Source organism: Rattus norvegicus, chromosome 11, assembly GCF_036323735.1.
Source record: "Rattus norvegicus strain BN/NHsdMcwi chromosome 11, GRCr8, whole genome shotgun sequence".
Classification (NCBI taxonomy): Eukaryota; Metazoa; Chordata; class Mammalia; order Rodentia; family Muridae; genus Rattus; species Rattus norvegicus.
Window position 1 is genome coordinate 69,745,509 of NC_086029.1, and position 16,011 is coordinate 69,761,519.

The window sequence follows — 16,011 nt, forward strand, 5'->3', positions numbered from 1 at the left end:
CTACGAAGGTGTGTACTCCCCTGTCTATAAATCAAACCTCCATAAAGAACAAAAAGGCGTTTCTCCTGGGAAGACAAACTGGTAGGTGAAGGTGCCTAGACAGAAGCAGGCTATCTCTTACTATCCGTCTTCTAACCATGTTTGACTTGGGGTGTCTAAAACATGGACGCCTTCATAGATGTGATTTACTTTGGCATAAAACAGTTTGTCAAAAGAGAAACCAAATAGGCATCGTAAATTTAGAAAATCTAATGGTCACCCAAATTCCCAACATATAACTAGAAGGGATGAGCACAGGAAGACACCGTGGGCAGGAGGAGTTGCTTGAGGGGTACCTCACTCCCGCCTCACTCCCTGGGCACTTCACAAGATGGCTCCTCTGGCCATGGGCACCACAGCGCACCAGCCTATCACAAGTGTGCTTTCGGACATCTGAACGTGCGCGGCAGACACACCTGTCCTGGACCTTCTTCAGGCCGAGCTCGTACTTCTGCTTTTCCCAAGCCAGTTCCTTTTCCACTTGCTCGATTTTGATACTTGTTTTCTTGTGGATCTCAGCGTGAATTTTAGCATCGATGTTGAATTCCTGCAGGTAAGGAGGATTCTTATCATCAAAGGTTCTTATTTTGTTTTTAAATTATATTACGTGCACGTTCGTGTGCGTGGGTGAGTGTGACAGTCTCTCACTGGGACCTGGAGCTTGCCAGTTGGGCCAGGGTAGCCTGTCTCTGTCTCCCCAGCATTGGTATTAGAAGCACAGTCCGCCATGCCTTCTTCTATGAGACTATTAGAGATTAAATTAAAATTCTTATACGGACTAAGCCATTTCTTTAGGCACTCTGCTAGACTTTTAACAATAACTCTGTTTAGGAAATAGTTGAAAATGAAATGAAGGGGCTGGAGAGATGGCTTCATGGTTAAGAGTTTGTTTACTGCTTTTTCAGAGAACCTGGATTTGGTTCCTAGCATTCACATCTTGACTTACAATTATCTGTAACCCCAGCTGCAGGGAACTGAAACCCTCTTCTGGCCTCTATGAACATTAGACATGCACACGATGCACATGTATACATGCAGGCAAAAACACTCATGAACATAAAATGTCCCAGAAAGAAAAAAACAACATAGCCCAATTATTAGCGGGCATATTTAGTTTTACGGTAAAATCACAAAAGAAATGAATATAAAATTGACTTAAATACTTTTGTGACTGTCCCCATAACTACAGCTATACTGTAGCTTTGTGATTTAGTCCTGGCGTGAGTTTTCTATTTGAAATGAATCAACAGAGAGTCAAACGATTCATGTTCCCTCCCAGCAGATAAGCCAGATTTCAACTCTCGTTTTTTATTTTGTTACTGAATACAGAAAGAGCACATCATAGAGGTAGCCAAGTCCAGCGGTCAACTTTGTGTTGCATAGGCTCAGTGGCTTCCATCCCAACTGGGTTAAGTTTTATAGCCCTTGAGGTGATGCAAATACATTGCAGGTAAAAGAAGATTTAATGATGATGTCCTGGTTTGCCTTTTCCGATGCTTTGACAAACACTACAACCAGAAGCAACTTGGGGGATGGGACTGGATTATTTACTTCACTTTCAGGTTATTGATCATTAAGGATAAAGACAGGGAAGGCACTCAAGTAGGGAGGAAAGCAGGAGGCACAGGGGAAGGTTGCTTGTTGCTGGCCCTCTCCTTCACAGTCACCCAGTTTCCTTCTATCTCCTAAGACCACCTGCTTAGGGATGGTGGTGTCTGCCCACAGTAGGCTGCGGTGTCTTTCTTCAGTCAACATCAAAACAAAGTCCCTGACAGATGTGGCACAGATCCGCCTGGGTCTGGGAAACCCCTCAGCTGAAACTCCACCAGATGACTCTAGGCTGTGTAAAGCTGACAATGGAAACTAGCCAGGACACACGATTTCCCCATAGCGTGGTTGGCAAACAGTAATCCCAATCCAGAAATAGCAGGCTAAAGTAAAAATCCTTCATTTAGACTCACAGTTCGATGGAACTGCATATGCTTTGGTAACTCTTTATTCAGTGCTAACAGCTTCCAAAACTCATTCCTCAGAATTTTGATTTGTTGTCTCTTCTGAGCTTTTAGTTCTTCTACCTTCTTCATTAACTTATCATGCTCTCGTTTCCTCCTGGCATTCTCAATACTGAAAGCAGACATGTGAAACAAGAGCCATCATTCCAGGGACAGAAATGGCATGAGAGAAAATTGGTGTTCAGTCACTTGGAAATTCATTTGGCTTGCTCAGCGTCTGCAAAGGCTCAGGTCGGTTTGATAAAAACTCAGGCCTGATCAACAGCTATGGTAATTTTTCATACCTGTAGGCTTTGGGATCGTCAATGTCTTCTGGAGCGACCTCTGCTTCAATCCCATACTGTTGAAAGAGGAAAAAAAAACATCTGTTTTCAGCAACTATGGTCAGGTTACCTACACAAAACCTGCAAAGACCAAGCTAGTCAAAATTCCATCATGGATGGAGGAGGGGCCCCCAAGGCCTCGCCCTCAGTAGAGGAGTTACTGGCAATTCCTGGCTGCTGGGGGAGGGAGAGTGACTCTCCTCTGTGGACTTGGTGGGTGGCATGCTGCCATGTCCCAGTGGATGTCCCCACACCCATGTGGGTATGGGCAGCACTAACTGGACTTAAGGTTCTATTGATAACAATATTTAAAAAAGGATATGATGTTGAAAGGGAAATTGGGTAGAGGACAATGGGGGGCATTTCAGGGAGGTAGTGGTGAGTGGATATGATCAAATGCATTAAATAAATACATAAAGTTAGCAGAGAACATAGTTTAATTTTTGCAAAGAGAAACCATGATAGCTGTGTGTGTGAACCGGAAGTAAAACGGCCTTCTCAGGAAGTAAAGCCTGATTGCACATCACGTCTCATCTCTGACTGGATTAAAGTGGTTTATGCTTGCTACCTGCTTTCTAGAAGCAAAGAGAAATCTTTAGGAGGTAATAGTCACACACCAAGAATCAGGGTAACTCTCAAGTTTTTCACATAAAATGTCTAGGGTTCAGCAAAAAATAACTAGGTGTGCTAGGAGAACAAGATTTGATAGAAACAGTTAGAAGAAAGGACAGAGCAAACAGTGCGACAGAACGACAAGCCTGATCAATAGGAACTTTGAACTAATAGGAACTAATATCAATAGATTCTTAAGATGTATGTCAGAACGACTCTGATCAACATGCTAAAGGAAGTTGGAGGCCCTGTAGAAAAATTTAGAAGTCTATTAGAGTATATTAACAAGTAAATAATGACAAAACATAGATCTGAAAAATATTGTCTGTTTTGAAGAAGGAAAGGAAACTTTGGCTAAGCGAGGGATTGATAAAGAAATCCTGGTGCAGTCTTTTTAAATGTGAAGAGCTGTAATATTTTAATAAAAATAAGAGTTCAGTGCCATTAATATTTGATACAGAAGCTCCAGAATGTCGAGTTTATGGTGTCGCAGGAAGATGAGATTGTAAGTTATAGGTTACGGATATTATAGATTACAGTAAGATTACATTATGAGGTTAATATAACTTATTCTCTATATTGAAAGACTTTAACAGTACATCATCACTTTATTGTAAAGTAAAGTCCGCTGTTACTATTAGTTGATCAATCAGTTAACTGCTTACCCTGGGAGATGGCACGTGGGCTTTGGCCTCTTTCTGAATAATAAATTCAGAAAAAATGTCAAAAACAAAGATATTACCATCTTCTCCGGCAGTCACCAAGTACTGGTCATCAAAACTAGGAAAGATACTTTTAACAGATCCATAATTATTGTCATGCACGTTGAAATGCCAGTAGTCCTGCAAACTGATCAGGAAGGGGTCGTTCTCACTTAGGAAATATGTTCGAATTGCTCCATTTTTCATTCCGCAGAACATCATAGTATAGTTACTACTATGAGACAAAAAGAGTAAAATATTATTCTCCTAACCTGTAAAATAATGTTTAATTTTTTTCCCTTTTCATGTAGCGGGTGAAGGAAACCCAGAATGAGTGAAATTCTGTGTGAGTATGTATTTTGACATGAGTATGGCCTTTTGAAGACTACAAGGCCAATTGACCCATGGGAAGTTGGCAAAGTTCTTATCCACACTGGCCAGGCTCGAGATGAGTATTACAAGGGACTCATCAATGTATATGAAAGCTAGACCTGTGCCTTCCTCACCGAGGTATTCATAGCCTGACACTGATGGCCAATGAGCCCTATCCACCTAGTAAACATGCTTATGTTCCAAGGTAGCATTAGAGAACCCCACTTGATCCCCTCTTCACTGTATGAGTATCTGTGTATCTGTCCTTTCTGTACTCCCTCAATATTCCCCCGTCAGTGTTCTCAGACCCAAGCTGGGATGGGCATGGCATATTCATTATTTAGCTGTTTTTGAGGGTCAGAGAACAACTAGAAGGATTGATTTTCCTTTGTCTGAGTGTGAGTCTGAGGCACTGAACTCTGGTCGTCAAGCTTGGCCACAGGTATCTTTACCCACTGAGCCATCTCTCAGCCAAATAATGTTTAATCGTAAATGACGATGATGTTAAGAACGAAGTTGCATATTACCAAAACACAGATGCCCAAGTCTTACAGGCCATACTCCGGAGTGTAACTTATACTGCAAGTTAAGGACTTGTAAAGAGGTCAGTAAGCTAAAAAACGAGAGTGTAAGAAGTCCTAATCCAGTCTGGCTGGTACCCTTGTAAAAGAAGACGATTAAGCCATAGAGAGACACTAGGGAGAGTTTGCACATAGGAACAGCCAAGAGAAGGCTCAACAACAATAAGGGATTCTGGAGAAAGCCACGGAAAGACTGCATGAGAAACTGCGTTTGTCATCGCCACAAACTTGGAACTGTGCTCTTCAGAGCATAAGAATGTAAGTTCCTGCTGTTTAAGCCACACTTCAGGAGGTGTTTTTGTCACAGCAGTAGCTCTAGTAAACTAATACAACAGAGAGAGAGGCAGGGAGAGCTGCTCTGACAGTCTGAGGTAGCCTCCAGGCCTCAGAGAAAGGACTGGCATCTGTGTTCGGTTCTCACTTAGTAAATGGATGTCAGTTCAGTTTAGCATTTCTTTAGAGTCACTGTAAGCCTAGTCCTTGGTTAGCTTACCATGAAATCACATCTTTGTATGCAAATGAAGACAGATTTATGTGGTAAACAGAAACTGCCACACCACACCACCTGCCTGACACAAAACCTGCAGGGTTTAAATAAAAATTCAAGACGAGTCCTAGCTTCAATTTTATTTGCTCATTTGATTAGTTGAAGGCATTTCCTTTCACTTGACTAGATCTTTAAAAAGTAACAATTCCAGTTATGACTGTTACTGTTGTCAGCTTGCTAGGGTCTAGTATCTCTGTGGAGACAGCGTTAGGAAATGCCTGTACTGGATTATCTCAATTACTTTAATGGATAAGGAAGCACCCAGTGTAATTGTGGGCAGGACCATTCTCAGAGCAGGGGATTCTGGTGTGTATAAAAGACAAAAGCAGACTGACACTCGTTTGTACTCAAAGCTCTCCCCTTTCTCATTTCAGATGTGGTGTCATCCTGTTGCCTTGACTGACTGCACCTTCGATGTGAGCTAAAATAAACCCTTCTGTTCTTCAGGTGTTTTTGTCAGGAAGATTTGTTTTGCAAGGGGGAAAGAGGCAAGGCGTCTGGGATGCGCAGAAACACAGACAATGGTAAGATCCTTGGTAAAGTTTTCTTCACCTGAAAGTGATTGTTCTGATGGGGTTGTCATCTGTATTCTCAAGAATTCGGAAATCAAATGGTTCATTTTCCAGTTTTTGAAAATCATCTTTAACGAGATGTGGCGGAAACTGACAGTGATATAGAAAACCAGAATCATAGTTGCCCTGGAAGACAAAAAGCACAAAAGGTGATTTGTGAACTCAGTACCCAGTACAAGTCTCATTCTTTGAGGGTCTTTTTGGGGGGCAGTGGGTTTGGATGGTTAACAGTAAATATTATTTATATAAAGCATCTCCATTACCCATTAATATGCAATTATGTAATTAGAACGATGATTAGCTTCTACTTCAGAAATCAGCACAAGAGAAATTTTGCCTCTGAGAATCAAATTAATGGTAATTTATGATTTGAAGTGATATTCTGCATAAACAGTATCTTAAAACAATAGGCTTTGTTGGTCATTGTTTTCACAATTACTTTTCAGTTTGGGGTAACTTTAAACACTATTAATTTTCCAGGAAAGGGCTGGAGAGATGGCTCAGCGGTTAAGAGCCCCGACTGCTCTTCCAGAGGTCCTGAGTTCAATTCCCAGCAACCACATGGTGGCTTACAACCATCTGTAAAGAGATCCGATGCCCTCTTCTGGTGTGTCTGAAAACAGCTACAGTGTACTTATATATAATAAATGAATAAATCTTTAAAAAATTTTTTTCTAGGAAAGACAATTTAGGGGGGAAGTATGTCACTACACAGTGAGGAGTAAATAAATTATTAATAATAATTAATAGTGGTATAAATTATTAATAATTTATACCAGCTACATTGTTCTAACTTGTTTTCTTTCTCTGTATGGATGGGACCATAAATAAAGGAAGTGGACTAAATGTCTGGGCACCTACACGTAAATAACATAGAGAAAGTAAGAAAATGGTCGGCCTGGAATTAGAAAATTAGGGTTTTGCTCTGAGCAATGGCAGACTGGATTGTTTGGGTTAAAGTTGCCCACTGGGGATAATCAGGAAAAACAATAACACAACTCGTGTTGGAAAGCTTTGGGAGTCACCCAAGCAGGGAGAGCTGGGAGCAGCGAGTGAAAATTAGGAGTAAGCCTGGCGCGGGGCAGGCGAGCAGACAAAGTAGGGATGGGTATAGAGACAAGAAGCTGAGCAAGTCCCCTGGCAGCATCTGGGACTTACTGCATCCCGAAGAGGAGGAAGAGGACATTGTACACAGACTTTCCCTGGACTCAACTGAAACCCTAGAGTCCCACTGCGAAGGAGGTGAGAGGGACCCAGTGGGGAGGAAACTGCTTACTTCACTTCACGTTGTCGGACTGCTCTCTAGGTATTGTGAATGCCCAGAGGCTTGTGTTACTTTGTACTTGGTCAGAGAAGCTCTTTTTACAGTGGGCAGTGAGTAGTTAATGTGCTCAAATAGTTCTGTGTGTTCAGCTGTGGAAGAGGGGGCAGAGCGAGTGTGACAGGTGGCAGACAGGAAGGAGAGAGGGGAAATTGCTGACTCGTGGAGGAGGCATGGCTGTGGGCATTTCAGGGAGGTAGCACTGAGTGGGTATCATCAAAATGCATTCTGTAGATACATAAAGTTAGCAGAGAACATAGTTTAATTTTTCAAAGAGAAATCATGTTATATTCTAGCTGTGTGTGTGAACCGGAAGTAAAACGGCCTTCTCAGGAAGTAAAGCCTGATTGCACATCACGTCTCATCTCTGACTGGATTAAAGTGGTTTATGCTTGCTACCTGCTTTCTAGAAGCAAAGAGAAATCTTTAGGAGGCAATAGTAACACACCCAGAGTCAGGGTAACTCTCACACAAAATGTCTAGGGCTCAACAAAAAATAACTAGGTGTGCTAGGAAAACAAGATTTGATAGAAACAGAAGAAAGGACAGAGCAAACAGTGCGACAGAACGACAAGCCTTATCAATAGGAACGTTCTTAAGGTGTATGTCAGAACGACTCTAATCAACATGCTAAAGGAAGTTGGAGGCCCTGTAGAAAAATTTATAAGTATATTAACAAGTAAATAATAGAAAAGTGGAAATACCAGACTTGAAGATAGATATTAAACTCGTAGGGTCTGCAGAGATGGCTTAGCCATTAAGTTGTGAGCTTGTTACTTTTCCAAAGGACTCAAGTTTGGTTCATAGCACACAGGTTGGTTGGTTGGTTCAAAACAATGCAATAATTCCAGATCTGATCTCTGCTTCTGGCCTCCTCAGGATCTTACACATGGGTATATACTCTTGCACACACCCACACATATATGTATCAATTACATACATAAGAACAAAGTACTTAGAAAAGAAATTAAAAAATGTAATAGAACAATTTAACAGAAACTAAACACAAATGAGAACCAAAACCTAATAACAACCACTCCTTAAATTTAGCCCTAGCCCTAGCCCCAGCCCCAGCCCCAGCCCCAGCCCCAGCCCAGCCCCAGCCCCAGCCCCAGCCCCAGCCCCAGCCCCAGCCCTAGCCCCAGCCCTAGCCCTAGCCCTAGCCCTAGCCAACATAGGAAAAGACTTGAGTAGATTGTTTTTCAGTGAAGCAATACAAATGTCGAAGGACCACAGGAAAAGACATTCTGCACCACCAGTGACTGAGGAAATGCAGTTCCAGAGCTATAGTGGGACGCCATGTTCACAAATCTTGGGATGACTACAGTCAAAAATAAAAATTAGCCAGTCTATGTAAGAATGTGGAGAAATTATAACCCTTTTGTGCTCTTGTTGTTCGCGTGAAATGGTGTGCCTGCTGTGGAAAACTGGATAGTTCTGGAAGAAATAAATAGAGTAGCATTATCACATGGTCCAGTAATTCTCCAGAAGCAGAATCTCAAAGAGATATTTGAAACCCCATGTGTGAGAAGCAGTATTCCCATCAGTCAAAGGGTAGGCATGATCTACATGTTTGCCGGTACTTGAATGGATAAGCAAAAATGTAGTTAAGTACTTACAATCCAGTAATATCAAGCTTTGAAAAGGAAAGATATTCTGACATACTCCGCGGAATGGATGAACCTGGAGAATATTATGATGTTCTGGCTGCAAAGGCCATGACATGAGAAAGAAGCAAAAGTCATAGAGACAGGGAGTAGACTGACGGCTGTCAGAGGTTGGAGGAAAAGAAGAATGGGGAACTGCTGGGTGATGGGAATTAAGTATCTGTGTTACAAAAACTCTCACTACTAATCAAGAGGCTATCTCCAAATGACACCCACTCACAAAGGAAAAACTAGGTTCCCCAATGGAGTCCCACTTGGTACACAAACCACACTTAGGGGCAGTCCCCATGCCCAGCAGTAGATGGACAACACAAGCGAACCCAAGGATGTTATAAATACTTCATTTCCTGTTGTATTGTCTAGGCATGTTTTAGCTTTCCTGGTATTTTCCTTGTACATTGTGTTTCTAATTTGGTATTTTTATAGGTTGGGTGTGTGTGTGTGTGTGTGTGTGTGTGTGTGTGTGTGTGTGTGTTTGTGCGCGCGCGTGCACTTACTTCTTGTGCTTTTTCTTTGTTTTTTGCTGTTTTAAGTTATCGTTTAATTTGACTGTTTCTTTTCTTAAGAGAGGAAGAGAAAGAAGGTACAGAGTTGAAAGAGTCAGGAGGTAGAGAGGGTCTGGGAGGAGATGAGGGAGAGGAAACCTGTGATAAGAATATATTGAATTAAAATTTTTATTTTCAACAAAAGATTTTCTATGTTACAGGTAAAAAGAGGTTATAGAGGTGGGCAGCGGTAATTATTGTGTGACATTGCAAATAGATTTATGACCACTTAACTCTACAATTGAAATGGTTAAGACAGTATATATTTTGTCACATTTTTAAAATTAGAGTTCCAGCAGTGGTTTTACATAGACACAGACAGACAGACAGACAGACAGACAGACAGACAGACAGACAGACAGACAGACAAACTGACTGATATGGAACTGATTGAGTGAAAGATGATTTTGAAAAACGTAACATTAAAGCCTTGTTGGGGGGGGCAACAAGAGTGTGACGGTTTGCATATGCTTGCCCCAAGGAGTGGCACTATTAAAAGGTGTGGCCTTGTTGGAGGAAGTGCGTCACTGTGGGGTGGACTTGGAGACCCTCCTCCTGGCTGCCTGGGGATGCTCAGTCTGTTCCTGGCTTCCTTTGGGTAAGGATGTAAACTCAGCTCCTCCTGCACCATGTCTGCCTGGATGCTGCGATACTGCCATGCTCCCACCTTGATGATAATGGACTGAACCTCTGAGCCTGTAAGCCAGCCCCAATTAAATGTCCTTTACAGAACTTACATTGGTCATGGTGTCTGTTCAGAGCAGTAAGACCCTAACTAAGACAGAGAGTTTAAGCCAGAGGAAGGGAGGGAAGGAGGAAGGGAGGGAGGGAGGGAAGGAGGGAGGGAGGGAGGGAGGGAGAGAGAGAGAGAGAGAGAGAGAGAGAGAGAGAGAGAATTTATCATCAGCAAACCTATTCTTAAAAAATGTTAAAACTACTTTTTCAAAAAAGAGATGTAGACATGAATAATAACAAGAGGAAAGAAACAAAAAGTATTGGCAATTGAAAACAATAATGAATTATTTTCTGGGAACAGAAACATATAAATATAAGACACAAGCTGGCAAGATGGCTCAATGGATGGAAGCACTTGCTATGCAAGACTGATGATCCTTGACTGAAGACCAATCCCTAGAACGCACAAAAAGACAGTTGTGATAGCTCATATCTGCAATCCCGGCACTTGTACAGGGAGGAAGACACAAGAAAGTCAACTGAGGCCACCTAACCTGGAGTACAAGGGAATGGTAAAAACAAGAGATGCTGCCTGAACAAAGTAGAAGGGCAGAACTGACTCCCAAACTCTCTCCTCTCATCCCCTTCAGCACTGTGGTACATGTAGAGCCACACTCATTCACATATCAAAAGTACAGTGAAAGACAGGTGATAGACAGACAGACAGTGTGATTGGTTTGTACATGCTTGGCCCAGGGAGTGGCACTATTAGGAGGTGTGGCCTTGTTGGAGTGGGTGTGTCACTATGGGCATGGTCTTAAGATCCTCTCCCTAGTAGACTAGCTGCTTGGAAGTCAGTCTTCAGATGAAGGTGTTGAACTCTCAACTCCTCCTGCACCACACCTGCCTGGATGCAGCCATGTTCCCACCTGATGATAATGAACTGAACCTCTGAACGTGTAAGCCAGCCCCAATTAAATGTTATCCTTAGAAGAGTTGCCTTGGTCATGGTGTCTGTTCACAGCAGTAAAACCCTAACTAAGACAAGAGAGATGGATGGATGAATGGATGGATGGATGGATGGATGGATGGATGGATGGATGGATAGATAGATGCATATATACACACATGTACATACATACATGCATATACTAATAAATAAAAATACATGACAGAGTAAAGTTATCTCTGTTATATCTTATGTTAAAGCTTTCTAAGATTTTTCCCTCTGTAATTAGTATAATAATAGATTTATATAAAACTATAAGTCAAATGTATATTGTGATCCTTAGGGATAGCAAAAGAAGGTATAAATAATAACCATATAGAGGAGGGAAATCTGCCCAAGCTTCCACTGGATAAGGAAAGAAAAAAAGGAATATAGAGTTGACATAACAAATAGAAATAATTAGTAAGGTGGGAGGTGTAAGCGAAAATAGGGCAGTAATTATATTAAATGTAAGTGGACATCATATTGTTTTTATGAAAGAGAAAGATTATCCTACAGGATCTAAATAAATCCTACCCATGTGCTGGTTGTTTATGAAGACACGTTTGCTAAAGGTATCAAAAGATCAAGAAAAGTGGAAGAATCCTTGGTAACTCTTGGGAGTTTGGCCTTGTAAGTGAATGGACAATTCACCTCATTATTGTGATGGAAATGGATCATGTTTACTGGCTTTAAATGGACTTTAAAAGTCCTATTTTGGGATCTGTGGGTGCAGCTCAGTGAGAGAGCATCTGCTTAGAATGTATGAAGTTCTGGGTCCAATTCTCAGCACTAGAAATAAGTTTTGGTGGGCATGTTCATTTTGAAGTGCTAAATACAGTTGGCAAAGAGGATACCCAGGGTTGATGTTGAAGAGAGAAGTCAGGAAGAGATAAATCCTTGACATGTGTGGGTAGATACATAATATTTAAAGTTGTTAGATAAAATTAGCTTAGTTAAGAAAGTGGGGAGGGGGCTGGAGAGATGGCTCAGTGGTTAAGAACACTGATTGTTCTTCCCAAGGTCCTGAGTTCAATTTCCAGCAACCACATGGTGGCTCACAACCATCTGTAATGGGATCCAATGCCCTCTTCTGGTGTGTGATAGTTATAGTGTAATCATATACATGAAATAAATAAATCTTTTAAAAAAAAAGAAAGAAAGGAAGGAAGTGGGGAGGGGCTAGGTCATACTCTGGAGTTTTCTGAATTACAATGTCTATTTTACAATATTAATTTTTTAAATAAAAGATATCAAAGGGAGCTGGAAAAGTGAGAGAGAGAGAGAGAGAGAGAGAGAGAGAGAGAGAGAGTATGTGTATTGGTGATAAGAGTGTATGCCTAGCATGCATGAGACCCTAGGAGCCAGGAGGAGGGGACAAAGGTCAACAGGCCAAAGGCACAGCGAAGCAACCACTAAGGCTGGCAGTGTAATAATCACAGTTGAAAATAAAACCTCAACTGGAGATGGGGTGTGTGTGTGTGTGTGTGTGTGTGTGTGTGTGTGTGTGTACATTCAGAAGTGAAAACTGTAACATCTATGTTGCTTTGCATTATATTGAGAAAATTTTGGAGAAGATTCTATGGTACCTAAGTGGAAGACATGTGACACATTGTGACACTTCCTCTTTCTCTGTAAGGTCTATTTGCTCTTCTTCCTTATTTGCTAAGTCTGGATTCTGATTGAGGTAGAATGAGGCAAACACATAGATTCCTAGTCTCCCATATGCCACACGGCCTGGATGTTGGCAGATTCTAACTGCACAGTCCTGCCACGAAACCTGTTGCTTTCAAACTTAAAACGACAACAGACAAACAAATGAACAAACAAAAAAACTGTCTCAGGTGAAGAGGACTCGTTTGACCTTTGACCCTCTCTACTCTTGATCTGTCCCCGCTTTGGTCTTCCTGAACAGGTGAGTGTGGCCTTGAAGGACAACGGATACAAAAGTCAGACGTATTTAAAATAGATGTTAAGATGGTGTATTAAAAAAAATGAATGTATTAAAACTTACGGCTATGTCACTGGTGTAAAACTAAGTTCTCAGTGTATGTATGTGAATGAACGCGGTGAAAAAAAAATAGCGACCACAACCTGACCTGGGTACGGGATCCTTACTCACCAAGGACACCCAGAACTTCCCTGGCACTGAGTAAAAGCCGCAGAGGATAGGAGAGGGTGTGGGTGGGGTGAAGATCTCAGGCAGCGGCTCCTCCTCCTCTTCCTCTTCCTCTTCCTCACTGGCCTCCTCCTCCTCCTCCTGTATTTCCTGTTCTCCAAGGGCTTCCTTCTCTTCCATCAGCTTCCTCTTCCTTTCTTCCCTTTCCTTCTCCCTCAACTCCTTTTGTTTTTCTCTCCTTTGTACTTCCATATATCTCTTTTTTTTTTAAAGAAAAAGATAATAAGTAAGCATTTTTAAAACGGGTTATTTTGTGTGAGAGCATGACAAAGATTGCGGAAGGAAGACGGGTTCTAGAAACTCCACCGTTCCCTATAGTTACATAATTTACCCTTTGGGAATACATTTTTATCATTAAAATTCAAATCTTGGTGACGAGCATCATTTCCGTTTAATCTCCTTGATACCCACCCATTTCATTGAAATTATTTGACCATTGACCACCCTTTCCTGCAAGAGAAGGGAAGTATTGATTTACCCCTCAGAGCCTACCACCGGCAACCTTGGAACCACACGGTCTAAAATAGCCAATGGTGTAGCTTGTTTCTGGCTCCCATGACCCTGTGACGTAGGCACTCGATATCACCAGCTGTCCAATGTAGAGTCCCCCAACACTGGTAGCCCCTTCCGTTCACCCCTGAGAACTACCCTCCCGGCTTCTATGATCTCTTCACGCCCTCCTCTTTTCACAGAAGATCAGTGACTCAAACTGATGTGTCTTGGCCCGCTTCTAAAGAGACCTTCACTGTGCTCCTGTCGCTTCTACAAACTGTATGCAGCCGTTTCAACCAGCCATTCTTTTGTCGTGAAACGTGAGAACTGTGTAAATGGTGGTGGCCCTAGGGCTGGTCTCCAGCATCATTAACACTCTCTTCCTCTCATTCTCTCAGACATCTTCCCATCTTTTGAGTATAAGGTGTCACCTCCAGGACCCCATTTTTTAATCCCCCTCATCCCTCCATCAGCAGCACCACTCCCCTTCACTCCCTGAGGTTTCTTTCTTTGTACTTGGATTTTAGTTATCTATCCACTACTGCCTCCGGCTGCGGTTAGCCACCTCCTTAGCAGAGTATAAGCTCCTGCAGGCCAGGGTCTATTCTATATGTATTCTCCAAGAATCTCTTATAGGATATTGCATCTCCAAATGGAAGAAAGGAAAGGAGATAAGATCTCATACCAAAATCTTAGATTTGACACTCGAGAAATGGAAGCATCTGACTAACATGTCCGGGATAGCAAACGTGACAAGGTTCTGATCATCTACATCCTTAATGGTTGGGCATAGACATTCGAGAATATAGCCGTTCCCACAGATGATCAATAAAGTGCTTTCAGGCTAAAAAAGAAAAAAGAAAAGAAAGATGATGCATGTCACTTACGTGTAGGCAAATTTTTACAAGTTCAAGGCCAGAGAGAATTATTGCAATCATTTTAAAAGGCAGATACCCGGGGTTGGGGATTTAGCTCAGTGGTAGAGCGCTTGCCTAGCAAGCGCAAGGCCCTGGGTTCGGTCCCCAGCTCCGAAAAAAAGAAAAGGAAAAAAAAAAAAGGCAGATACCCCACAGGCCTAGTCACATAGGATTATCGTGTCATTAGTATTAGTTATTCTCATGTAATTACTCATCGATAACCTGATGACTAAAGTTAGATTTTCATTTGTTTCCGTTAAAGATGCCATGACTTATCTCCATAGCCAAACGCATGGTTGTGAAACCCATTAGCCCAAAGGGTAAAATGGTCTAGCTAAAAACGCTGAGGAAGGTATCTGTGGCATCTGCTCGGCTCGGTCACTGGTGACAATTCATCCTGTCTTCCTAAGTTTACGTTTAAATGTGGTGCTCCAAGGACTCTCTCTTCTTTCCTCTTCTCTTCTCTCCATAAGAGTGCTTCAGGAAGCTTCGACTTCCACTCACATACAGCAGACCCCAGACTGCTTTGTCAGCACAGAATTCTCTTTTGCACCAAAAAGCACATCTGGGAAATCACCGTCTTGGTGTAATTTGATATTTATCTACCATGTACTCAGCATTTTGTGACATGCTGGAGATGGAGTTGTAAGAAGAACTATCCTCACTCCCATTATAGACTTTTCCTCCAAAGGGAGAGCTCGTCAGTTACCAAGTCACACAGGTAAATACAAATTTTCAAGTGCAAAAATCTTGCCAAGAGACTGCAAGAACCGCCAGGTTGTGCATCATTTCCCGAGAAAGTGGTATCTAGCTTGAAGGGGGAAGGACAAATACAATGTAAAGTGAGCTGGGGAGTAGACGCTGTGCTGTAAAGAGGAGACACCAGCACAAGTGTCCTGGGGCACATTTAAGCTTATAGGAAAACTGTGGGCTTTGAGCCATCGAGCAGGAGGAGAGAGAGACGGGGCAGGGCACTGAGGGATTTAGCACCCAATGACCAGGGAGAGCACTGGCCAGGTGCCGAGAACCGGGAGCAGAAAAGCACTCATATGAAAGAGAGAAGATATTTCAAAAAGGAAGGAAAGTTCGGGGGAAGGGGGGTGTCAAACGATGCTACGATATCAAGGAAGGTAAGAGTCACATATCAGGTGGCTATCAGTGATGCCTTTAGAAGAGCTGCTCGGTGGAATCGGGGAGCCAGAAGGCAGGCAGAAGCTGAGGAAGGATGGCGCCGTGTATAAGGCAATGGCATCACGGGCGCACTCAGTCCTGAGAGCCACTGAGTTGGGGCGGGGGGCAGTAACTGCACAACGCAAAGTGTTCACTTCCTGTAAGGGGGAGAGACTACCGTGGGAAATTACCCAGGGAGCAGCAGGTAAGGCTAACTTATATGCCACAGAGGAGAGAGTCACGATATCAAATATCGCAGGTGAGAACGAGGGAGTCTAATCCAAAGGACCGGAGGCAG

General features: G+C 42.4%; 1 protein-coding gene and 1 long non-coding RNA gene across 4 annotated transcripts in view; one reads left to right on the forward strand and one right to left on the reverse strand.

The window, feature by feature from the left end:
- The window catches only part of Cfap44 (cilia and flagella associated protein 44), an 85,002-nt gene that overhangs the window by 40,512 nt on the left and 28,479 nt on the right, over nucleotides 1-16,011 (reverse strand). The window contains exons 16-22 of one of the 2 annotated variants that reach the window (XM_063270671.1): nucleotides 14,312-14,470; nucleotides 13,078-13,332; nucleotides 5,740-5,885; nucleotides 3,652-3,919; nucleotides 2,336-2,391; nucleotides 2,001-2,163; nucleotides 456-586 (exon numbers count right to left, since the gene is read on the reverse strand). In XM_063270671.1, coding sequence (XP_063126741.1) covers nucleotides 456-586; nucleotides 2,001-2,163; nucleotides 2,336-2,391; nucleotides 3,652-3,919; nucleotides 5,740-5,885; nucleotides 13,078-13,332; nucleotides 14,312-14,470 — 1,178 coding nt within the window. Of the gene's footprint in view, nucleotides 1-455; nucleotides 587-2,000; nucleotides 2,164-2,335; nucleotides 2,392-3,651; nucleotides 3,923-5,739; nucleotides 5,886-13,077; nucleotides 13,333-14,311; nucleotides 14,471-16,011 lie in introns of both variants that reach the window. The other variant, NM_001134590.2, reaches the window with a different exon arrangement.
- Nucleotides 5,184-6,428, forward strand: LOC120095657 (uncharacterized). 2 transcript variants are annotated; one of them, XR_005491337.2, is made up of 4 exons: nucleotides 5,184-5,493; nucleotides 5,635-5,711; nucleotides 5,814-5,908; nucleotides 6,240-6,428. It is a non-coding gene; the product is annotated as an uncharacterized LOC120095657 (long non-coding RNA). The 2 variants fall into 2 exon arrangements; XR_005491338.2 differs by lacking the exon at nucleotides 5,814-5,908 and having other exon boundaries at nucleotides 5,189-5,493.